We start from the raw sequence: 25,318 nt of genomic DNA on the forward strand, positions 1-25,318 counted from the left end.
GCAAAATGCTAAATGAGAGCGAAGCTGGGGTCTGCTTTTACTTTCACTGCTGAGCTTGTTTACAAACAGTAACTAACAATCCTGTATGGTATAACTGTTTATTTATCACAGCTTATATGATTTTTTCAATAGTAAACAATGTTCTGCATATTTGTGTGTGTATCTGTGTGTGTGTGTGTGTGTATGTGTGTGTGTGTGTGTGTGTGTGTGTGTGTGTTTGTGTGTGTGCTGCAGTTATCTGCTCAGTCTTCTAGACTTTGACGGATAGAAATTGTTGTTGAGTGAGACGTTTATATTTCACTCCTTTATATCGGTAGAAATGGGAATGTTCAACTCTCGATACTGCAGTGGACTATTTGCTAGAAGTGTGTGTGTGTGTGTGTGTGTGTGTGTCTCAGAGTGTGCTCTGGACCAGATGCCCTGACTGTAGATCTGTGTTTGTGTCTGGTATTCATCACAGTGTCACTGTTGCTAAGGATTGTGAATTTCTGCCAGACAAACACTCAGAGGGAAACAGACAGTAGACAGCCAAATCAGCACCACGTCATCAAGCTGAAAGTTGGCTTTAAACTCTAATCTGTAGTGCTTTTTGATCTATTCAGCCACCGTGGCATTGTGGGAACACCACACACACCTTGGAATGTATTTTAGCCTCCTGGCAATCTGCTGCAGTTTATGACAAAATGCAACGACTCTGTAGCAAATCAGATAAATAATTCATCTGTTTTTCTGTTTAATTAGTTGGATTCTAAATTAATTTATACCTTCTACTGACATTTGCTGGAATCAGCTGAATGGGCATGGCATTCTACCAAGCCCTGTTTTATTGAGCCTAACTCTGTGATTAAAAACCTAAAATGTCTCATTTGAATCTCCGCTCTGAATGTTTAAGAGGTCTTGGTAATTGATGCAGCAGTGTGCTGCATTGAGCTGCACTTCTTGCTTCCTCCACATGGAGGCAGTATTGTTTAGATATCTCTTTACACAGATGAGACCACAGACAGCCACTGTGATCGACATAAACACTACCAGTAAACAAACAGGCTGAGGACATAAACAGACTGAAACATACAAACAGAATCATTTCAAGGCAAGAGGCCGTGTGTGCTGGGAATGTTGATTATATTCTACAGTGTTTAAAAGTAGGATTACATAACTCACAAATATAAGTAACTTTAGATTCTGCAAAACATTACATTCCACAAGTGGAGGTATTCTTCAAGCCCAGGGTGTCTACGGGTATGAGAAACTTAAATTTTAATGCTTTTTATGACATTTTCAAGATAATTTTTAACCAAAGTTAAGACTGATTTTTGCACAGATAATCTGTTTCTTATTCAAGTGTTCCAGTTAAATTCTACTGGTAAGTAGTACACATGCAGTCCCAAGCAGAGGTAGATTTTATGTAGTGTACCATTATTTAAGTGCAATAAGTTAATCTAAAATTTTCCAAAAGGTGCAAGACAGTATTAGATTCAGTGGAACGTTTAAAGATGTGTAACATCTGAAATGTAGACTTCTACGCAGAAGCTTGACTCATTTTGACAAAAGAAATAATAGGATGGATAAATTCGATCAAATTTAGTTAAAAATAAGGCCTCACAAATTCAAGTTGAAGACTTTAACATTTAAGATTTAGGACTTTTAAGGGCTTGAATTTATAAAATTGAATTAAAGTTGAACAAAAAAATTTACGGGCCTGTAACCACAATGACATATATATATATATAGCTTTTTATAGTTTACGGTATGGCAACACAGAAAAGTCACAAAGAAGGCAGCAGGTTGACAAGCAAAAAAACTACAATTAACTTTTGTTTAGCATTTAGAAATGTAAAGGTACTACAGCTGAACATTTTCTTAACAGATACATAACAATAGAATAGAAGGGAAATGTATGACTGAGGCTGGGCAATATATCTTACACTTTGGATATAGTAATATCATAAGTGTTGTAAGGCTGCATTACAGTAAAGTGATGTCATTTTCTTAACTTACCAGACTGTTCTAGCTGTTCTATTATTTGCCTTTACTCACTCAGTCATTATATCCACATTACTGATGATTATTTTTTAAAAAATCTCATTGTGTAAATATTTTGTGAAAGCACCGACCCTACAATATCACTGTATTATCAATATATAGGCATTCATTCAAAAATATCATGACATTTAATTTTCTCCATATCGCCCGGCCCTATTTATGACTTATACCACGGATTACAAACACAGACATGTCTCTGCAGTTAAGTCAAGTGTAGGAAAGGCTCCTTACTTTTGTTTCTGGGTCACTGTTGACACTGCTGGACTCCTCTTCTTCCACTGCTGGACGGTTCCTGAAATTTGGGGGAAAAAAAAAAAAAAAAGGCTGCAGTTATAGAAGAAGCAGTGTGCTGTTATTACCATTGCAACCACTAGCTGCTTTACTGACAAGGTTCCTGCCCTGCATGTAAAGGCTACTGGCAGTCATTGTACTAATAGGAACATGGAGCCATTTCCTGAGTAGAACAACTAACATCCTGCTTTGTCTGACATCATTTAAATCTAACACTGATTACATACAAGATTAGAGAGACTAACTCAACAAAACTAGATGCAAGACAGAGAACGAAAAAATATGTTGGATATCTACTTGCAAGTCTGGTTGCTTGCAGAGATTTATGAACAAAGGTAGTTTGATTCTTTTATCTGCATGTGTGTGCGCATGTGTCTGTGTCTGTATGTGTGTGTCTGTGAAGGTATTTCACCTTAGCTTGAGTGATGCGTAGCGAAGCGTAGCACCCTCAAACTCCTTCAGACTGGGGTCAGGGTTCACTGTGGCTGCCTGCAGGTCCTGGTGCACACAGGTGACATCATCAGAGAGTGCAAAGTGACTCCAAAATAAAACTCACAATCTATGGCCAAAAGGCAACCAACACTAAGGCCCCTTTCACACATGTAACCTGTAATATTGTCTGCTAAAACTGAAACCTTTTGTCATTCACTAACGGGAAGAAAAACTCCCACAGGACATAACTCCAGACAGATAAGAGCTTTGTTGTCATTTTATTTTAAGACACTTTATAGTTGTGTGGTAATGCAGTTCAAAGTGATCCAGATGTATTTTGAAAACCTTTTATTAATGCACGAGGACATTTAATTCATATTATTCTTGTAACAGTTCACTTATTGTACAGCTTGTGAATGCAGTTTTGTGCTTTTGGGCCAACTGCAGCTATGGCAGATATCCAGAAATCTTACCCCCACACTGCCTGAGGATCTTAAACAGAAAATCGAATTGGCTCCCGTTCTAACATAACACTCTTATGTATAGCTGCCATAACACTCTCGCATACAGGGCATGTGGGAGAGGGGCTAAAAAGACACAAAGCTGGCAGAAACCAAATGTAAATCTTTCGACCCCACACAGTATATGCCAGCATGCATCCAAGTGTGGGCGGAATGGCCTTGCTGAATGCTGAAATGTCATCGGTGTGTTATGTGTAATGGGGCATGCTGCATCAAGGAAAGAAAGTTAACACATAGCATGTACACACACTTGTGTGTGCAAACACATTCAGATCTGTGCCAGCAGGAGGAAAGATGACAATGTTTTAGCCACATGAGTAAAGAAAGAAAGAACCTGTCGACTGTGTTGCTGCAGCCAGATAGAGGTGTTTAACATATCAGGCGTGACAAAATGCTGTGGTTGGTGCAGTTACATTTATGTTGAAGCATCAGCCACACATGCTTTTGCCCAGACAGTGATTTTCTAGCACATTAAAATGCACACACTCAAAGAGTGGGTGAGGATAGACCAAGACCCATTGAGTGCATTATACTTGCCTTCCACACTTCACTATCAATCTTTCCGCCAAAATCACTCCACACCTGTTTCTACATACAGCGTTAAAACACACATGTACACACACAGTGGTGGGGCAAAGATTGGGGGTCAAAGGTGGGAGGGGAGCGAGGGAAGAAAGACAGAAGAGGGCTGTTAGCCAACTAGCTCACTCCACACAGAGTGCCTGTTGCAATAAGGAGCCACCCAGCAGAACATTTCTTCAATGAAAAGCTGTCGATCCAGACTTGAAAATGTTTTCTCAAGTGTTTGCTGCTCCTATTGAACATTCACCTCACTGCTGAGAATCTATTGATTCTTGATTAGTAAAACTTGAACAATACAGACATAGAGTGCAGCTGTTCGGACAGTGACATTATTTTCTGGATGATGGATCTGAAATGGATCCGACATTCAGCTCGTTATGTGCAAAGTCAGCAAAAAAAAACAAGAAAAACATAAGAGTACCACCATGGGCAGATAATGAGACATGGGCCCCTGGGCACAGATATGCAGAAGTCCCCATCAGCTCTCATACAAAGGAACAACACACATGGACTTCATTGTTGGTTTGCATCTCTCTATGGTTTTGCATCTCTTGAAGCAATTTTGTCTCTTTGTGGTTGTTTTACCCCTTTGTGTGGTTGTGAGTGTCTTTGTCTCTTTACAGCCGTTCTGGGTCTCTTTGTGGTCATTTTGAGTCCCTTTGTAATTGTTTTGCACCTTGTTAAAATCATTTTATGTCTCTTTGTCATTGCTTTGTGTCTCTTTGTAGTCATTTTGTGTCTCGTTGTCTTTTTCTGTTACTTTTTTAGTAATTTTGAGTCTTGTTGTAGTTGCTTTGTATCTCTTTGCAGTCATTTTGTGTGTCTTTGTTGTCATTTTGTGTCTCTCTGTAGTTGTTTTGCCCCTTCTTGTACTCGTTGAAAGTCTGTTCGTGTTGTTTTGCAGCTGTTTAGCACCTCTTTGCTGTCTTTCTGTGTGTCTTTGTTGTTATTTTGCCCCTTTTGATGAGAGTCTCTTTGTAGCTGTTTTGCATCTCTCTGCGGTAATTTCCAGTCTCTTCCAGGTTGGTTACATCTCTCTTCAAGTGAGATTTTGTAGGTGAAGGCCAGGGGGGCCCCTAACACTTTGGGCCTCTGGGCCTTTCAGTAATCCATCCCTGAGTATCACTATAACTATGACAGAAAAAGCACCAGTAAAGACAAACTATTAATCAAACGTCAATGATGTCACACTGTCCTGAGTGCTGAAATACAAAGCCAAAACAAATGAAAACATGTCACTGTCCAAAAACTTACAGACTGCACTGTATGTCACACAAGTAGACATACCTATACAGTAATATACACACACATACTGATGCTATAGGTATCTTTTTTGTTGTATCTGTGTGTAGGGCTGGGTATCGTTTAAAAGAATTTGACAGCAAGACTCCAATGCCAGTACCCTTAAAGTGATACTGATACCAATAGAGTACTTCATATTTTTCTGCTTCAGTCAGTACCCATCATGTGAATGGAAGCATTCAGTTGTGTAAAATACCATCTTGACACGCTAAACTGCTAACTCGCTGTGCTCAACTTCACCACACCACAAACTGTATGGGTTGTAGCTGCTGCAGCAGTGGGCCAATCACGTCACATTAAATCGCAGAATGCTTGCAGTGATTGGCTGTGAGCAGAACCATACAAATAGCATTTTTTTGGATCTGGGTACAAATTGACCGGAGAAGTTTTGATACTCTTGGTGCTGGCTTATTTCTGTTGATACCTTAAAAGGTAACAAGTACCGATACCTAGCCCTATTGTGCTACACACACACAGACAGGAAGATATAAAAGCACAACTCAAGGCTTTTGAGCCAAAAGAGAACAAGGAGAGTGGCAGGCAAGGAAGATAGAAACATGAAAAGTTTTGAAGTAGCCTACCTTTTCCTCATCTTCGAGATGCTGTGAGCGACCCTCTGGATCGGGCACCCCCTGTAGAGATGTGGACCGAGGCTACGGAGAGAGAGAAAGGGAGACAAAGAGAGATCAAGGATCAAAAAATGACTAAAATTACCGTAGTGAGAATTCATCCACCATATTAGTCTATCTGCCATTTTGGCTCTGGTGTCACTAGCTAATAGTCGAGTAGACTGCATGTCAGTGGCTCCAGATAGATGTGCCAGGATCTCATTCTGGCACATCTATCTGTCAACATCAGTCCATTCTCACTGGATCAATATTTTATCTACACCATGCTCCTCTCTATCAATCTCCTTTCCTCTCTCCGCTTCCCTCCATCATTCTGCATGATTGACTGATTGATTGACTCGGTGTTCTTGTATTCCTGTGTTCTGCTGCTAGACTGCAGTATTGATGGTCCTTTCTGTGTCTCACTCTCTTTACCCGGCTGTCTTGTTGCATATTTCTGCCAATCCTCCACTAATCTCAGTCAGGACTACAGAAAAACAATTAGACACATATATTGTCCAGTCTAGATGGACCATATGAAGGCTTAAAATAGATTTGTACAAAATGTGCAGAATACCACAGACAGTAGGTACAATGAAACAGAAAAAAAACATTTGGTGGATACTTACAAAGTAGCAGCTGTTGACAAATCCACATGTGGTGAGGGTGGGCTCGTGAGTGGAGAGAGGCTCCACTGAGCTGTCAGAAGTGGTGCTGCCTGAACGAGTTGATGCCCTGAAGAAGACCTCTGCCTGGCACGACTACAGAGATACACACAATAGATTTAGGAATGAAGGATCTATAGTCAGACTGTCGTATTAGACTGCATTTCTTTTAGCTAGGCATAATTAATAGAGTGGCAACAGAGTGTACAATATCCACACATGTGAAAAGCCACTCTAATATTAATTTTCTGCTATGTGCTGTTTTTTTTTTTCCAGTGGTGCCATCCTGATCATGTGTACAGATGTGCATGTGTATCGTGGCTCCAACACTTTTTTCTGGCAATGTATTTTAGGAGTTCTGATAATTATATGTGTGTATAGTGACTGGGGGACACTACACCGTATAAGAGTGAAGTTACTGAAATTTTTTTCCAACTAGAATTGCTGCCTTGCGGTTGTATGCCTCTGTGCATGAGTCAAATCGCACTTACAGTTAACATCCATGTCTGTGAAAACGTGGAAACTTAACACACAGAAAATGTTATCACTTCATTTTATCCTATTAGACATTTATGTCAATTTTTGTCATACTTGGTGTATGATCTCTTGAGTTATGGCCAACAACATGTTTTGGGAAGTCACAGTATGCTTGACCCTTTGACCACCAGATTCTAATCAGTTTCTTCTTGGGTCCAAGTGGACATTTGTGCCAGATTTGAAGAAATTCACTCAAGGTGTTCATGAGATATCACGTTCGCTACAGTTGGAAAGAGGCATTGTTTGTGTTTTAACAACGCTTTGCTTTTGAGTTACTGATCCAGGAAGTTCAAATCTGTGAATATCTTTACAGCTTTACCGAACTGCAAAGATTTCACTGAGCTAACTTTGACAACATTGTTTGAAAGTGACAGCTGGTGACATAAAACTGTGTTTAAACACTGAATGGCAGTGAAAAGGAGACTAATAATGACCACATCTGCTTTCTTTTGCGTTTATAGGGCTGGTACCCACTTTGCTACAGAAAAAAAAGACGGCTCTTCTCTTCCTCTTTGGCAGTTTTGGCAGCGCCTTTCCCGGTGCACTGTGCTGATTACAATACAGTGCCACCACATTGGTGTAATGCCACAATTACAAATGACAAAAATCAACTAATACCACTTTTCCACCAAATTAGCACGGGTTCAGGTTCAGGATTCTTGAAACCTTGGTGCTATCTTGCGAAACAACAATGTATTTCCACCAGTTTTGAGCAGTACCATTGTTACCATGAACCCTCAGCGGAGGGTGTTGCACAATGTGAAATGAAAGTAAACAGTAGTAGCAGCAGTTACCTGCAAGCTTTTGTTCTGTTTTACTGATATTTGTTTTTACCCAAAAAACAAGCATGGACCAACTAATGATGATGAGAAGACAATTTTTTACTTTACTTCTCCATCCTCTCTCTCCAACCTGTAGAATCAGATACACTCATGGAGTTCATCACAGTTCACATGGGTTCAGGTCATGCAAAACCTGTCATTTTTTTTCACTACAGCTGGGAACCAGCTCTTCAGGTTTTGAAGCAATTTATTTTTGGTCAAAATGCTCCCAACGGTTCATAATCAGGTGTGCAAACTGGAATTAAACCTATTCCATGTAGGTGGAGTAGAGGTATAAGTGCGATGCTTGTTAGAAAATAGTGTTTTCCACGATGATATCCATCAGAGTTTTGTCAAGAGCCATAGGTGAAGATGAAATCTGACAGACAGGATACAGGACAAACTGCAGTTTTACTGATTAATGCTCATCAGAAGCTTCGATCTAGACTAATGACTATTTTAATTTTCAAACAAATAACAATAATATTCATTAATAGTTGCCTACTGTAACTGGCAAATGGAAGTTTATTTAATTCTGTGACTTTGTTATTTTTCCCATTGCTTCTCATCATCTCTTTACATTGTGAATGGACTGGAAAATGGAAACTATACTCCAACTCCAGTTTGAGGCTAACCGCTGCCAGACCGGCTAACAAACTGTTTGCCATCACTTAAACCATCTTGTGTGATCTCCGTTTAACAGAACAACTGCAGATGTACAATTACAGCAATAACAAAAAGGCAAATGCTCGTGTGTGTCAGTTTGTTGTTCTGTCCCTCACCTCGTGGTCAGGAGTGGGTGAGGGGCTGAGTGAGCCCAGGGAGTGTTTACGTGGTGTGGAGGCTGTGTGGTCGCCCAGGGCCTGGGACTCTGTCTGTCCAGTGGGTGCTGGGCGGGTGGCAGGCCTCTCCCACTGGGTGGTGCCTGTAGGAATGTGCCAGTAGTAGATACCGGCCATGTCTGTGATCTTCTTCCATCCTGGAGGCAGGTCAGGGTCTGTCTGGAATGATTGTTCACTCCAGATATCTGGTGAAAAAACACACACACAGACATTTGGATGGTTTGTTGATATCAAAGGGGAAAAGGCACAAATACAATAAAGTGATAGACCTCTGTGACTGCACACAAACATAGAATATAAATGTTTCTTCCATACGGTCGATTTGGCCCCTGTTAAGTGGAAGTTAACCCTCCCAAACTCATATACTGAGTGATAATAACAGCTGACTGGGATTACCAGCATCTGCTGCAGCTGTCCTTTAACAATCCATGTCTTTCCACAGACAACAACTGGGTAAAACATGTTACATGCCGTTTTTATGTTCTGCAACACACCCACGTACATACCTTAAACATTTTTAAACATTTTGTAATAACAACTTCTAAATATACACAAAGATACACAGAGGCACAGGCAATCCCTCTCATATTTCCAACAGAGAAACATATATCAGATGCAGTCCAACTAGCAAGCCCAAAGCAGAATTTAAATATATTAAGATTTATGCAACATGACACAAATGAGGACTTATTATTCTCTAGCCCTCGTAATTGTATTAGCTTCTTCTCTGAACCCAAACAAATCTGCTCTCTCATTTCCATGGGTGTATGATCTGTTATGGCTTCTTTAATTTACTGTTTTTTATCAGCTCATAAATCAGAAGTTATGTCACAGATACAAGATTTATAATCTAGAAATGGGTGGAGTAACCAGCTGCCCGGGATGATGCCACATGCCTGATCATCTCAAATATTCATGCCAACACAACAACAACTCCCCCTGCTAAAACAAGAAATGCTTTCTATGCAGAGCAGAGCACTCACGTTAGATAGAGGTCAAAGAGACTTCTCTGGAAAACCTCTAACACTGAAATCAAAACATTAGAAATGGAAATGATTTCAGGAGGCAACAAAAACAGAGCCAGGCACATCATTTGCACCATTTCTTTTTTAAGATATGCACCAGGTCTGCAGCTATACAGGTTGCTGCAAATAAATCAGCCTCAAGTCTTAATTTGAGTCCATCTCTTCTTTTTCTGTACATCACAAAGTTAATGACATGTTGCCAGTGATGGAAATGAAAGCACTAAATGCTGCAATCTCAATTTATGCTTCATGTCGCATTTTGACAGTGAAGCTTAACTTTTGGCAGTGTGGGTGATGAATCGTTCATCCCTGTTGTTTATTTGTTTTATATTTACTTACAATACACATGTGGAAACAACATAAGTTATTAACACTAAAAGTTACATAGCTTCATGGACTACTTAATATAGTGGAAGGACAGGAAATATTCATCTTAAAATGAAATTAATATATTCCTGCACAAACTATTAGCTCTGGTCTAAAAGGCACTCGGCACTTACTGTAATTCAAAAACCAGAAAAACACTAAAGGTTGATTAACTTAGACGTATTGGCTCAGCACGTATGGATTCACATAAAATTTAGACTTCCCTAACAGAACACCGTAGCAGCATATAGAGCAGATGGCTGTTACCATAATTTATTTGACGCTGATAGAATGTAGAGGAAATACAGCATTTGCCTTGAAAACACCCACACGCACACACACAGACACACACGCACACACACAGGTCCTGTGTGGTGATGGAGTCAGAATACTAATGCTGTATTTCTACTGCATGATACGGCTCAGTTTGAATCACTGTTGGTACCAGGAACTTTTCTTGATTTTGTTTTCCACTACAGACAGTACCCTGTCCATGCAGGTGGGATTCTTGACCGTTAAAGCAACGGCATGTAAAACTCATGTGAAACTGGTAAGGCTGTAAACTTCTGGTCGGCTGGTCCATTGGTTGATTGATATGCTCATGTTCGACCAAATTCTCATTGGTCAGATGGTCGCTGGTGTTCTGGTGCTGGTTTTCTTTTCTACGCTGTTGTTAGACACTTATATTTGTCCTTTCTGATGGCTGGTCTTTGTCCCGCCCCTTCTCCACACAAGCGCAGCACTTTACCCTAAGTTAAACATTGTCCAACTCTCATCTTTAATCGAAAACAGATAAATAATCACCAAAGACATTCAATGTCAGATTTATCATTATGGAATTATTTACTAAGTCTCCAAAAAGACACTGCAGTTCAAGACTGGATTATAAATTCCTGAAACAGATACGATCATACTGGAGCCATTGTTGGAGCGGCAGGATGGCTAACCTTAGCTCCTGAGCCAAAAATAGCGACTGTCTCTCTGGCATGCAGCAATACAGAGATATTTAACGTAAATAATGTTATGTCGTATATGACATCGTCAACCCAAGTTTACTTCTATAAGGTCCAGGTTGTCAGATTTTTCAGTCCCGTTCAACATTTAGTGATGAAACAGACTTGCACACACAGCTCAGGTGGAAAAGCGTTACAGTGCGCAGTTTATTTTCAGGTAATATTACACTTGAGATCACATTTATCTTTTACTCGAGGCATTCCACCTGCCTGAACAGAGTTTACTTGCCCTGTGCTAGTGTTAATGTCGAGCCCTGTGACAGGAGAAAACAAACATGAAGGACACAACACTACCAGGTACAGTGCTCTCAGTGCACCATGGCGATTTAGTTAATCTAGAAATAAAGTGCAGATAATTTTCCCCCATCGACCAATTGATTTCGGTCATTGAATACAGCCCTAGAAACCGTGGGAACATCATTTTTAGTGTGACAAAACCTATGTTGCTCCATCCTGCTCTCACTTGATCTTTTCTTCTGCAACCGATTAGAGGAATGTCTATGCTTCGTCAGTTGACCACTGTGTGGTTCTGGGTCAAGTGAATAAAAATGTTGCCATCACTACTGTCATTTGCTTTACTTATAAAAATGGTGGGTTCGTGCAGGATGTCCTGCGTTGCGCATATTTCTGCTGAAATCGGCTCAGCTCGCTTGGAACTTCAACCAAGCTGGTGCCAAAAGAAGTACCAGGTATAACCCACACCTTTTGTTAATGGAAAACTTTCCCCCAAAAACACGTGCCAAAGCAAGTTTAGTCGAGCCGTGCCACACCATGCAGTGGAAATGCAGCTTTATATCACTGTGTCTTCTGTCCCTCTTGTACTGGTACTACATGTCTTCTCATCTGAAGGTTGCAGTTTCCTGGCAGTCAAGCCAGATGACGCACACACACATAGAACAATTGATGGCTTCTTTGTGTGTGTGAAGTTGATGTAGTGGCAAAGGTAGTAAAGACGATACGAAACTGCATTAGGTGGTGTAGCAACTCATAAAGGTGATATAGGCTCCAAGGGACTGGTCAGCTGGTGCCGTGTGTGTGTGTGTGTGTGTGTGTGTGTGTGTGTGTGTGTGTGTGTCTATGTATGTGATTGCACAAAGACTTCTCGAACTGCTGACCATGCTGATGAAACACAGCCCATGGGCCTGTCGCCACGACAGCAGGCCATATGTCATCATGACGACTGGGTTGGTCCAGATTAAGATGGAATTCAGACACAGACATACACACACAGACACACACACACACACACACACACACACACACTTATTAAGACTTTGTTTATTTAATAAAACACAGATCACCCACAAAGTAAAATGCGCACACACGTTCTTGGGGGAGCAGACATCCCTTGGGGTTTGCGACTGTGCTTTAGAGCAAGGAGCTGTGAAGCTTTGCCTTCTGGGAGTTGCAGTCTTTTATGAGCAAAAAAATAGGTCAGAGCAAATAAAAAACTACAACAGAGGGAACCTGAGTGTCTATGCCTGCTGTGAGCGAGAGGGAAGATGGTGACTCACAGAATGGGTGCCAGTATGAGATGAACAGACTGCTGGATGTGGATTAAAGCATGTACGTACACAAGGAAAAGAGAGAGAGAGGGAGAGCTCAGGCTTTTTTAGTGCTCTGCCTAGCTTGGCTCGAATGGAATATCGTGCCTCGAAGTTGGCAGTGTCACCCACTGCGAGCACCGTGGCAAGTGTGGAATTAGAGGGAAAAGCTTTAGCATGCTAACACTGAGGCTAAGAACTGGCATGCACCTATGCAGCATGTGGAAATGGGCCACAGCAGAGCTACGTAGCAGTTAGCCTGTGATAGCCTCGGTTAGCATGCAGCTCCATGCCAGAGTAGAGTTGAGCGGAGGGGGGAGGGGAGAGCAGTGAGCTTGTGGAGCAAAACACATACACATGCTCTGTCAAACGACACCACACAAACATCCCACCACGACAAGACTGACACACACATTCACTCACAACACACACACAAATACAGCATGCACGGATCAGACTCCTGTTGCAGAGATTTAGAGAACGATATCATTACAGAGACAAACTTCTTCCCTGTGTTGGCACATATACCCATGCCTGTGCACACACAGACACACACACTCAGACAGCGTTCAAACTCTAACCTCACACTGTAGTTTCCAGCCGACAGATGCACCTACCCTCGTAATTGACAATCACAATGGCCAGCATGTAGTCTTTCCCCAGCATCATAGTTAGCTAGCTGCCTCTCATACAGCAAAACCCAGTGCTGTAACCAAACAGAGAACCCCAGACAGAGATAGAAAGAGAGAGAGAGAGGGAGGACAGAGGACAGAGGAGAGAGGGGGGGACACTGCAAGAGAGGGGAGGCAGAGAGGCACGGAGAACATGATGTGAAAAAGGAGGCAGAGAAGAGAGGGAGAAAAGAGTGAATGGAGGGGGAGTGCAAGCATGAGCAGAGAGAGACAGTGAGAGAGAGTGGGAGAGATGGAGGTTGTGTATCCCCTGCAGCTGAGCTATGTTTGCTGTTGTTGTCTCTCCTTCCTCTCTATCTGGAGCATCAGCAACATTAACAGCTCAAATAAGCCTGCCCTCCCTTTCCTGTCCTGAGACAAACACACACACAAGCAACATGGAAAGAACCTAAAAATCTGGCATCCTTATCAAATGTCTATGTTTATCACTTTCTCCCCTCCTTCCCACCTTTCCTGTAGCCTCTCTTGGTTGTCCTGGCAACCCCAGATCATCTTTCATTCAGTATCATATACAGTGGAGGTGCAAGGAGGAGGAGCAGGGATGTATACAGTAGGGCTGATGATGGGAGAAGACACAAGATGCCAAAATGAACACAGAATCTCATGTGCTGCACTTATCCACGTTCAACTAGTGTTTCCTTGCTAGTGTTGAGGCCCAGACACACCAAACTGACTTCAGAGAAGTAGCGGCAATGAAAGTCGATTATTGCGTCGCTTCATGTTGCCGGTGTCTCAGCCAAATAGCTGCACATGAACATACCGCAAAGACTACAGCCAACAGCCAACTAGCACGTACGTTCTGCACCTGCGTGAGAGGAAATAACTCCCCACAGCAGCAGATGACGGTAGTCTAGATTCATGATTCAAAAAGGGAAACCAGAGGACTGTCATTATGCTAGTTAGCACATTAACAATACAATCCAATGTTGAATTGGAGTAATGGTGCAGGACACACTGCATCCACTAGGGCGACAGAAGCACACCGATGGCCCAACATTGATTGACAGCCGACTGTCAGCGTGGTGTGTCAGGGCCGTTACAATGCATGCTGTTGTGTGAGAATGCAAAGGACCCCTTTAAATGACCTTCCTAAACCCAATATATGTGTGTGTGCATGTGTGTGTTTTGGCCCCTCTGTGTGAAAGCAGTGTCGTATTGGCCCTCTAACCCGCAACATCCACAGAGGAATCTGACACACACCTGGGAAAACAACATGGCTTTGTCAATATAAGAGAGGGGCAGAGAGGAGGGCGCCGCAGTATGGGTGACTGTGTGTTAGATATTGATAAATTCAACATGAATGATGCCAGAAGCATGATTAGTGACTCTTTAGCAAATCCTCAGGGGACAATACATCTTAACTAAAGACTGCAGTGCCACCGACATCTCCTTTTTGTCCCCCTTCCTCGGCTCGTCAATGTGCACACTGATCTACACAAAACATAAGGCTCTCCCATAAGAGAATTATTACGTTGGAATATAATTTTAGACAAGCAAGAGGAAATTAGGACACGGAAACACATGGAAAGTAAATTCTGACAAATTATGGACAAGCTGCTCGTAATCATACTTGCAGAGAAATGAAATACACAGATGCTCAGAGCCTTCGATTTGAAAGGGACAGTGAGTCATCAGAGAGCTGGAGGAGAAGCACTCTGGGAGAAAAAAGCAGCGACTCAATGCTCAACAGCTCAGAGCACTGCAACTATCACAGAGTGTGAGAGGATGGTTTACAGCTGAGCTCACGTCAGAGGTCGGGGCGGCTGCTTTAGAGGAGATGGATGTGTTTCATATGTCTTACAACAAAGCACGAGGCAGAGAGTTTTAAGGGCCCAATTAAAGTGAACATCCAGATTTTTACATAACGCTGACAAAGAAATACAAAGACTTTAACGGACCTTATGCAGAGGTAGGCAACAAGCAAGTTTAAGAAAGTAGAGGCCCACGACAGGAGGTGATGACTCAGAGGAATTAACTTCAGTTAAAAATTCCACCCTAAAGTTCTGCATTACTGTACGCACTGTATCATCAAACAGTGTGGAAAAACAATGAGCATAGTCATCCTCAATTCAAGGTAATTACACTGATAAATAATGAGATATTTAATGAAGTTAAGACATATTTGTGTTCTCAGAAGATCAAAAGATAGAACCGATTCCTAATAACTGTACAGTAACTTCATTTTACAGCTCAAACAATTAATTGATTAATAGACTTAGGCTCAGGCTAGTTTTTGAACTGTCAAGAAATTTGAAGACATCACTTTGGGATTAAAGGTATATTATGCAAGATTTTACAAAAAAAAAAAAAATGTATAGACTCCTATAAAAATGATCCCTCTCAATCATCATTTATGACCTACTAGAAGTGTGTGGCTGTGTTTTTTATCTGCAGAGACTCTGCCTGTATTTTCTTTTTTTCTTCTTGTTTTGTTAGAAGCGAGATGTTTATAGGCGTGAAACCCCTGAGCAGTGTGCAGGCGAGGTCGGGACTTTGTAAAAAGGTAGTGACCAAGTAATAACAACCGGCATCAGGACTCAAGGCCCAAAAACCCTCAAATATAACAAGGTGAAGCATCAGGCAGACAAAGCTCAACTCAAAACATCTCACTGACTTTTTCACTGTCAAGCACTTGCGGAAAGGATGAAGAGCGACACAGAGCTAACCTGGTGCCAGCAGTTAGCTTAGTTAGCTAGCTAAAGTATCAACTTTTCCATTACAACAAATATAACATTTCTACAACAAGCAGGGTAGGGAGGAGGGCCCAAGTTTAAATGTTGGGTGATAAAAATGTTAACCGACAATCCCTGCATAGCACACTTTAAGAAAGTTCTGAGGGGCGTTAGCATACCTCAGTATTTCTTTTACGTTTCATAGATCAAGTTTAGATGAAAAATAATAACCATAAGTTACATCTAAATATAGGTATAGGGACAGTTTTGGGTCTAGACACATATTCTGAAAAAGATGAATTTCCTGCTAAGCTGTTACCACGTCTCATGAAAACAGTCCACTAACATTCCAGTTCACATGCAATCGTGCATACTCTGATTAACATACCCTATAATGTTGTTTATCAGATCAAAATATGGAGAAGTGTAACAGCTGGAGCCACTTGAGCCATTTTGCGTCTTTGCATCACAACAGGACTTTTTCAAAGTTTTCCACTGATGGCAAACTTGTTTGGCTGCACAAACACAGCCTCCCTCTTTCATTCCTTCAACCACTTCCTTGAAAGGTTGGCAATGCAATATTTGCACATTTCCAAAAACCTATTGATAGCCAAGTGTTTCTAAATGTTGACAATTAGGTGTGTTTCTCCTTCAGACCAGAAACATGGGCTTTTCTTTTGGACATAAATCTCGACTACAGCCTTGCAAACTGTTGGCTTGTTGGTTTCCGTAAAATACCCAGAGCTGCCCGTAAACAGATAAGAGGCCGTGTGCTGCAAACTGCGGTAAAAACCCCAACTGAGACGCATAATTTAAATGTGCTGTATACATGTCCAAAGAATGCTCCTAAAGCCAGAATAATACCAGCATATCCCACATCTTAATCTGACAATGCTACACTCTGAAAAAGGCCTGATTCACAGTATCCAAATGGAATATGCTGTTTACATGATCCCTACCAAATTTTCAGATTATGAATGATAGTGGAACATCAGTGTGCATATAAACACAGTCATTGTATGCCCATCAAGATGGGTTGGTTAGAACATCATACAAACGTGTAACACTAAATGAACTGAACTGCATGTTGCACCAACAGACCTATGGACAGAAGTGGGATGCAAACCTAAGCTTTTCTGATGGCACCCATAGGAACAGGTACATATGGAAATGCTCAGCTGTAATGCTGTCTGCATGTGTGTGTCCAAACTGTGTCCTGCAGTCAATATCTACAGATCGCAAATGCTTATATTCTCAGAAAAAGAATGATGAAAACCAAAACTAGGAAGGGACAATACAGAGGATTACTGGGAGCTAAAGCCTCTCTCTTGAGTATCAGCTCTAGAGGAAAAAAAAAAAAAAAAAGACAAAGTGAGAGACACTGGCAGCTACAGATTTTGTATCAACTCACAACTAGCCTTCAAGCCCTTCTCACGCACATTCAGGACACAGCATGAAACAGGACGCAGCTGATCTAGCTAGCTAACCACCCATGAGGTTACAAGGGCACTTCCTGTCCCAGAGGGATTCTGGGAGATTTACTGGAGGCTGGAGTGTTTGTTATTCTGTTCCAGCAATGTCTGAGTTCTGCACACGCACACACACACACATACTTGGGTCACCATAAATGGAAACATGTCATCAGCAGAGAGGACGGTGAAACCACCACATAGCACACAAGAGAAAAACATCACACACCAGAGGAGCTGACACACACTCACATGAAAACTATGCCAAACATCAGCAAATGACAGTGGCTGTGAAGTGTACTTCTGCAGTATGTGTTGTGTGTGTTAATGTGTGTACCTGTCTCCTCTGGGGAGTTGCTCTCCTGGGACAATGTGGTCCAACTCAACTCTTCATCACTGGGGTTCAGATTCTGGATGCGGTTCAAAGCACAGTCTGTCTTTGCTCCAGTCCTTCTGTCCTTCTTCGTCTCTGGAGAGGAGGAGGAAGAGGAGGAGCAGGAGGCCACAGAGAGCAGGGGGGTGTCCTCTGGGCTGACTTGCTTAGGTGGGGAGGGAGGAGGAGGCACTGGAGAGTCCTTGCCTGATTTGAGGAGCTTGAGGTTGGAGTGGAGGTCAGAGATGAGCTCCAGACCTGAAGAAACTTTGTGGTTCTTCACAGGAGACTCACTTTTTATCATCAGTAAAGGTTTCTTCTCTTCGTCTTCCTGCTCCTCCTCTGCCACCTCGTCCCCATCTTCCTCAGTCTTCATCTTTGACATCATTTCTTTCTCAGACAGAATGCTGATGTCATCGCTCTCCTCGGCCTCATTGTTCAGGTCAAAGCCTGAATCTGTCGAGTTGCCGTTCAGTTTGAGCTCCGTAGTCGTGTTAATGTTACAGTCTATGTCTGATTCAGTTTTCTGCTCGGGCTGTGCGTCAGTGTCTGTGTCTGAGTGCAGTTCAACGTCTTGCTCGATGACATCATCCTCTCGATCATTATTGGTGAGAGTGTGACTGTCATCCTCCTCAGCTGTGTTGACATTGAGGTCATCTGCTGTACTCTCTGACTCCAGGTCCGTCAAGTCAGAGCCGGTTGTGTTTTTGTTGTGATCCTGACCAGCCTTGCGGAGCTGGTTCACTCCGTTCTTGGCTAATTTGGGATTGTTGGGGGTTAAAGACTGTGACGGGGATGATGGGGATGATGAAGATGGGGCTGCCTCTCCGAGACCCATGGCAGCCTGGATACTGGTAAGTGCATACTTTTTGCGACACTTGGGAGGCGTGGCGGAGCCCTGTTTGACGACATCACTGCTCAACAGCTGGTTGTGTGAAGAGCGGAGGCTGAGTGAGGTGGGAGGCGTGGCAGCGGGGCCGTTACGATTGGTCACATCTACTGACATCATCATGGCACAAGACAGATCACCTGAAAGAGGAAGACCGGGGGAACAGGAAGTGAATACATTAAAATCCACACATGCATTTATGTTAACACAATATACTGTAACTCTGTAAAAATTAACAGACCATTTTCTGCCTAAAAAACGAATACAATATTATATCAAGTTAAACATGTAACGTAAATAAAGAACTGCTATGGCATCAGATGGACTATTAACATATTTTTTTTCATCAAACTGTACATGAGTATGCAAATATTCATGACTGGCTCACTGCATGGGGAGAATTACAAAACAGGGGCCTCATCACAGAAACTTTCTGAGTTTCAAATCCTATCCTATCTCAGTTTAGAATGACATTTATGATTTTTGATATTACAGAAACATGTTTCCTAATTGACGTTTGCTAAGCCCCGTCCCTTTGTGATTGTCCATAAAGTTGTTGGAGCTAGCATGGAGCCCCACTGCTACTAACTGTGCTATCTGTAAACATATATATAATTTCAGCTCATCCTAAGGTAACGAAAACCAACGGTTCTTAGTTTAAAGTAATTATAAACTTATGAAACATTACATTTCTGCTTATAGATGCCTCTAAATTCTACACACTGGACCTTTAAGGTAGGCAGGCAATTATGATACTTTTCTGTAATGAGGCCCCTGATGTGCAAGTTTATAATCATTAAAGGTGCAAAATGCCTGCGGAAAGAAATATATCCGGGCATGCAAAATATGCAGTGTTTACTATTAATATTTAATCTTAATTGAAAAAATGCTACAATAGTTGATAACAATGATGCAGCCTGGGGCTGTTTTTCTTTTAGTTTGGTTCGTACATTGATAGAAACCTAATTAATCATACCAGAGCCTTAATCAGACAGAGGTCAACTCAAGTCTGCTGAATGTATTAAAACATCCTTAAAAGGTCCAGTAATATTCTGTTGTTTCTTTCTTGGGAACAAAACCTATGAAAAGACCAAAGCAACTAACAACTACTATTGTCTGCGTAGCTAAAGCATGATGCCGTGTATAGTAGTGTTTTCCTCCTGGTTTCTGGCGCTGTAAATATTAATGAATGCACCAAATCCACAATTGAAAGTAGTACCCAACAAATACATGATTTAGTCCTGTTTGAGCATTGGTTGCTAAAGACTACATTACCCAGCTGTTGTAGGAAAACCACAGACATGGCAGGAAGGCTAGAATGTATTGAGACTGAGAAGGACAGATGCAGCGCTGGTTTTGGCCTTTTCAAGGGATTTGTTGACATTAACAAAAACACAGACTACTGGCAGGCGTATCCTTTACATTCCTGAGAGATATTACTGCAGAGCAGGGATGGGGAACCACTCAGCATGAAGAGGTACGATTATAGAGGTTTTCATTCCTACTGAACGCTAAACACAGCATGCGTGAAAGCATGTTTGTGTGTGTGTCTGTGTGTTGTACCTGACAGGAGGTCAGTCAAAGACTGGCGCTGGTCACGGCTCAGGGTTCAGTAGACTCAGCTGCAGATCTGAACACAACAGAGGGAAAAAGAAGTAAAAGAATGATCAGACGAAGAATGCAAAGAATCCTGAAAACTTCTCGGGTTGCCCTCGGAGACCACATTCATCCATGTAGAACCCAACTATAGCCGGTTTCTATGGAGACAGCATAACACTGAAAGGCAGTGAGGGGACTCTAAACACCATCAAAATCATAGATATTATAAAAGAGGCATTCAGGAGTGATACACAAGGAAGTAGTCAATTCATAGGGATTGTTTGTTTGGTGAGGGACTGTTCCTCGTGTTAATACACATCAACTATACCACATGATCGACCACTGAATGCACAGAAGAAAGGGTTTTCCCTGTTCATCAAATTCTAAGGTGGCTTTCCAGAGTATTTTTGTATTTTGTATTTATTTACATTGCATTTCCTGTTTAACAGTGAAGCTACAGCGGTACTTAACACATGGAGGGTACACAGCACACAGAAAGGTGTTGCCTATCTGGATATGATATAATGTCTTCTGTAAGTTTTAATCAATCAGTCGTTTATTATGGACCACATGGCTGAAGTCAGTGGAATTTGTTGTCGTGGTGGGTAAGCTCAATACATATCAGTGTCATTTACAGACAAAATAACATCACATCACATTAGTCACATGACATTACAAGACAAAATTCACACACAATATGCATGACTGACATGAAGTTCCAGTGCAGTATGACTGTCTGTCAGTGCGTTTACATGCACAGTTAAGTCGAGCTATGATTATAGCTCAACTAGGGCATTTAATTGGACTACTGTCCTTGTCCCAGTATACAAGCACGGGAGGGGAATCGATTTATTGATCTAAGTATGTCTGACTCCGCTACAATAGGTGGTGATATGCCCCCTTTCAGCTTGTTAGTATTGGACATTTTTCGGGTTGGCTTATTACATCACAGACCAAACAATCAACCAACAAGTTAGCTATGGTTAGCTAGCAGCAAACTTGTACCATGGTAGACAACTTTACTCTGTACATTTCATCGGTCCAAAAATGCATGGCTCTGGATGTAGATTCCGCCATGTTATTACCTGCTTCTTCTTCTGTTTGAAAATGTTTTGCATTTAATGCTTTCGACAGCGCCTTGGCCGGTTTGGGTCCGACTGACTGTTTACATGCGGAAGTAATTTGACTCCCAGTCTCATTATCTGAGTGTGTTAGTCCGACTTTGAGAAATTCGATTCGGTACGATTTCAGTCAGACTTACGTGTTTACATGTATTTTAAAAATCTAGTTTTAGTTGGACAAACACAATGAATCAATGTTCTCTAATGTCATGTAAACGCACTGAGGGTTTGCGAGAGGTGTTCAGAGTCCTTACTGCAGTGGGAAAAAAGCTGTATTTGACATGGGATGATTTGATGAGCAAGGACCTTTTTATTTTTGTTGCTCTTCTGATGGGGTGTTTGTGATACAATGATTCAATTGATGGGAGCAGGGAACCAATATTATTGGAAGATCTGTTGACAATGCACTGCATTTTTTTTTTTTTTTGCGTGCATGACTGTCTGTGCTGCTCTACCAAACTGTTATGGATGAGGTGAGTATGCTTGCTCATCCAAACAACAATAATGCTCCAATTTGGCTTCAGTAGTCCACCTTAGATTTAGGGAAAACTCTGCTTAAGGGCCCTTTCACACCTAAAAGACCGAAGCATGGTTTGCATATTTGTTACACTGTATACATATAATCCAGTTAGTTTTGGTTTCACATTGCAATTATGTAAATGCACTTAAGAACAATACATGACATGCCTATGTCCTGTCATCATCACCTACGTGAGTGACAAGCTCTCCTATCCTCTCATATCCCCTCTCTCTCTCATCGTCTCGGAGTTTTTATGACTTCTTCCTCCTCTCCTCATGTGCCACCTTGTCTCATTTTGTTATGCTGCATTGTTTATGGACAAACTCAAACTGTACATTTACTACCACTTGACAACTTTACTGCTAATTTCTACTCTGTCGCTAAACCAAACACACTACGCACTGAGGTGCCACGCTACTCTTATCAATTGATAATAGACAGAGACAACCCTGTTACTTGGACCAAGATTCAGCTATCTATTCAGCTCAAACTGAAAAGTCCCAAAGTTCAGACCAAACAAGGTAGGTGTGAAAGAGCCCTTTGCTGCTTCATAGTAAATGAGAATTAATAATGGCTTTACTGTGAAGTATTTACAGGAAGTGTAACTAAGTTATATTCACTGGGGTTAGCTTAGCGTAGATGTTCTAAAATGATCTAAATACCATACCTTTACCATGTCTGAATACCATCCTATATTTATGGACAACACAAAGCAATGCTTGTAAATAATAAAAGTAGTACCAGGCCTATATTTTCAGTTATGACAGGAAGAACAACAATTTCTATGAGCTTGAAGGGCTAACAAGAGCCTATTTTTATGTTTAAAACATACAGACTTGAAAGAAGCCCTTTTATAGTTGCTACTTACGTGAGAACTAAGGATTGTGGGAAACTCCAGGATGTAGCGCATCCATACTGGTAGTCAGTGGTTCTCTCTTCGTCCAATCACAAGGCCTTCAGTGAAGCAGCAGCGTCCTGAGGGAGAGACAAACATAAAACAGGATTAATGAGAGCGAGAAAGAGGGAGGGGTGAACGAAGAGAGAGAGGACTGCAGGACACCAGAGGGACAAATAATAAAGACACATCAATTATTCACAACCTTGATCAAACATTAATACACAAGGTGCGTGTGTGTGTGTGTGTGTGTGTGTGTGTGTGTGAGTGAACATAAGGCTCATTTTGTATAGAGCTCATATTTCTTTCTTTGGTGCAGTCTTGCCAACCCTTCGCTGACTGGAACCATCATAAACTTAATGCCACAGGAGACTTGTAAACTCCCCCTGCTCCGCTTTCCAACAACCAGCGCACACACACATTACTGCATAATGCAGTCAAGACTTGTGGACACTTCTCACCAACACACAACCACTATGAGTAGTGGAGAGAAAAATAATAAGCATAGTTAAAGGGGCCCATAAAATTCCACTTATCCCTGGCAGAGAGGCTGAAAAAACACCTGGAATGATTTTTGAGGAATAAAGTTGTAACATCTGAAAGAAATGTAATCCCATCGTATTGATCTTTTAGCTCAATTAACAGCTGATACTCACCACTGCAAACAGATCATTCCAAATTAACATAATTTAAAGATCTAATCAATTACAATCACACAATCCCTGGCTGCATCACAGCTGCACTGGCAAAGATAAAACTGTGCTGATGATTGCAAGAACATTGAAACATTTAAGTGCATGATGATCAAACTGTCATTAGGGTTTGGAAATCAGGCAAATCCTCAAATGGCAATAGCAGTCAGTGTTACTGGCCAAGATACAAAAACTGTCTGATCAGTGTATTGTTTTAAATACAGCCATTTGGATATTTACCCTAAACTAATTCCTCTCATGTGTCTGCATAATGACAGAATTCCCTGCAGATAGATTTTACAGAAATGTCCTCCACTTGCAGCCAAAGGACTAAACCACTGCTTCCTTCTTGTCTTTATCTTTTGTGGACCCCAGGAAGAGTAGTTGCTACTTTGGTAGTGACTAATGGGGATCTAAATAAATAAAAATAAGATATCTTCTCTCATCTTCTCCCTTTGCTTTTCCTTTAATGAGTGCATCTTAAGCCTTGGACATATTTCTTTCTTTTATCAGTCTTAAAGGGATACTTAAAACAATTTTCAACCAGCTTTGTATCGTAACAGTGTGGGTACTAGTATATGTAAACAGGGTTTCCCACACATTCATTTGTTTGTGGCCGCCAACCACAATTAAAACATCTGCCACCACGTTTTGATTTTCTATTTGTAGAGCTGGACCATTCATTAGGAGCACTGTTGGAATATATTTACCGCTGGGTTATTATTTGCTCCACACTCTCGCAGCGCAGAGCGTACTGTGGGCACAGACAGAGCAGCGGAACATCAGGCGCAGTGAAACTTAACCATTTATTGTGCTGGGTCTATGTTTGTTCCTGCAGGTACTGCTCCTCTCATCCATCGATCTCATCTGATCTGATCTGATCATTTGATTAATTATCCACCCTGTGATTCAAAACTCAACAAACTGCTGTTGAGGAAAAAAAGAACTCATTAAGAGTTCCGCCTGCACTTGGATGAACTTGCGTTCATGGACCTGTAAAAACCTCCAAGGGGACACAGAGTAATACACAAGGACATATGGGCAAGAAAAAAAAAGGAAAGTTGGCAAAAATCCACTGCATCATTCCGCAGATTTTTGTTAAGATTTTTGGATGTTTCTGCAACTACAGACTGTACTACAAACTACAGATTGTACTACAAATTGTACCTCCTCATCTTTGTACCGCCAGTATGAATGCAAAGAGCACAAGTGGATCAAGAAAAGAGCTGCCTGTCTCTCTCTGTCTCAGTATCAAAACAAACTTATCAAATGGAGTGCTGATCAAAAATAAACCAAGATCCTGTGACTGCATGGCCTGTTTCTCATATAAAATGACACCAGAAACATATTTTAGTACACTGTTTGGCTGTAATATGAGAATTTGTGAACAGGAAGTTGGCACCATACTGTATTGTACTGTATTGTGAAAAACAGAGGCTGAAATAAATGAGATCAAAACTAACTAAACTAAAACTAAAACTAAGCAGTGCTGATCAAATATAACAAAGATTTTGTTACTTCACTTCCTATTTCTTGCCTTCAACGTTTTCAGAAGCATATTTATTGTACTGTTTAACTGTAATACGAGATCGTTTGTTACCAGCCAGCTGCCATATCGTTCTTTGGTCCAGTTTGGTGTACTGCATTCTGGTAGTTGTAGGTTTTCTACTGCTTAAGCAATGCCACAAACCTTTTCCTCTGTTTTCTAGACAGCCTAGTTCTATAAAAAACACACACACACAAAAAAAACAAACAAAAAAAAAAAAACACACCATCTTTCCAGCAGTAAAGTACTTTTTAAAAT

The 25,318-nt window shown here is 41.3% G+C and overlaps 1 protein-coding gene across 8 annotated transcripts in view; it reads right to left on the reverse strand.

Annotated features, from left to right (window-relative positions):
* Window positions 1-25,318, reverse strand: part of apbb2b (amyloid beta (A4) precursor protein-binding, family B, member 2b) — a 67,345-nt gene that overhangs the window by 19,054 nt on the left and 22,973 nt on the right. For 5 of the 8 annotated variants that reach the window (XM_033623781.2, XM_033623780.2, XM_078164236.1 and 2 more), the window contains exons 2-10: window positions 22,796-22,902; window positions 20,251-20,317; window positions 17,763-18,827; window positions 8,585-8,829; window positions 6,409-6,540; window positions 5,753-5,824; window positions 3,825-3,875; window positions 2,747-2,832; window positions 2,275-2,335 (exon numbers count right to left, since the gene is read on the reverse strand). In XM_033623781.2, coding sequence (XP_033479672.1) covers window positions 2,275-2,335; window positions 2,747-2,832; window positions 3,825-3,875; window positions 5,753-5,824; window positions 6,409-6,540; window positions 8,585-8,829; window positions 17,763-18,810 — 1,695 coding nt within the window. In that variant the 5' untranslated portion in view covers window positions 18,811-18,827; window positions 20,251-20,317; window positions 22,796-22,902. Of the gene's footprint in view, window positions 1-2,274; window positions 2,336-2,746; window positions 2,833-3,824; window positions 3,876-5,752; window positions 5,825-6,408; window positions 6,541-8,584; window positions 8,830-13,209; window positions 13,369-17,762; window positions 18,828-20,250; window positions 20,318-22,795; window positions 22,903-25,318 lie in introns of those variants that run through there. The other 3 variants (XM_078164243.1, XM_078164240.1, XM_033623785.2) reach the window with 2 other exon arrangements.

This window comes from Epinephelus lanceolatus, chromosome 3 (assembly GCF_041903045.1).
Source record: "Epinephelus lanceolatus isolate andai-2023 chromosome 3, ASM4190304v1, whole genome shotgun sequence".
Taxonomy (NCBI): domain Eukaryota; kingdom Metazoa; phylum Chordata; class Actinopteri; order Perciformes; family Serranidae; genus Epinephelus; species Epinephelus lanceolatus.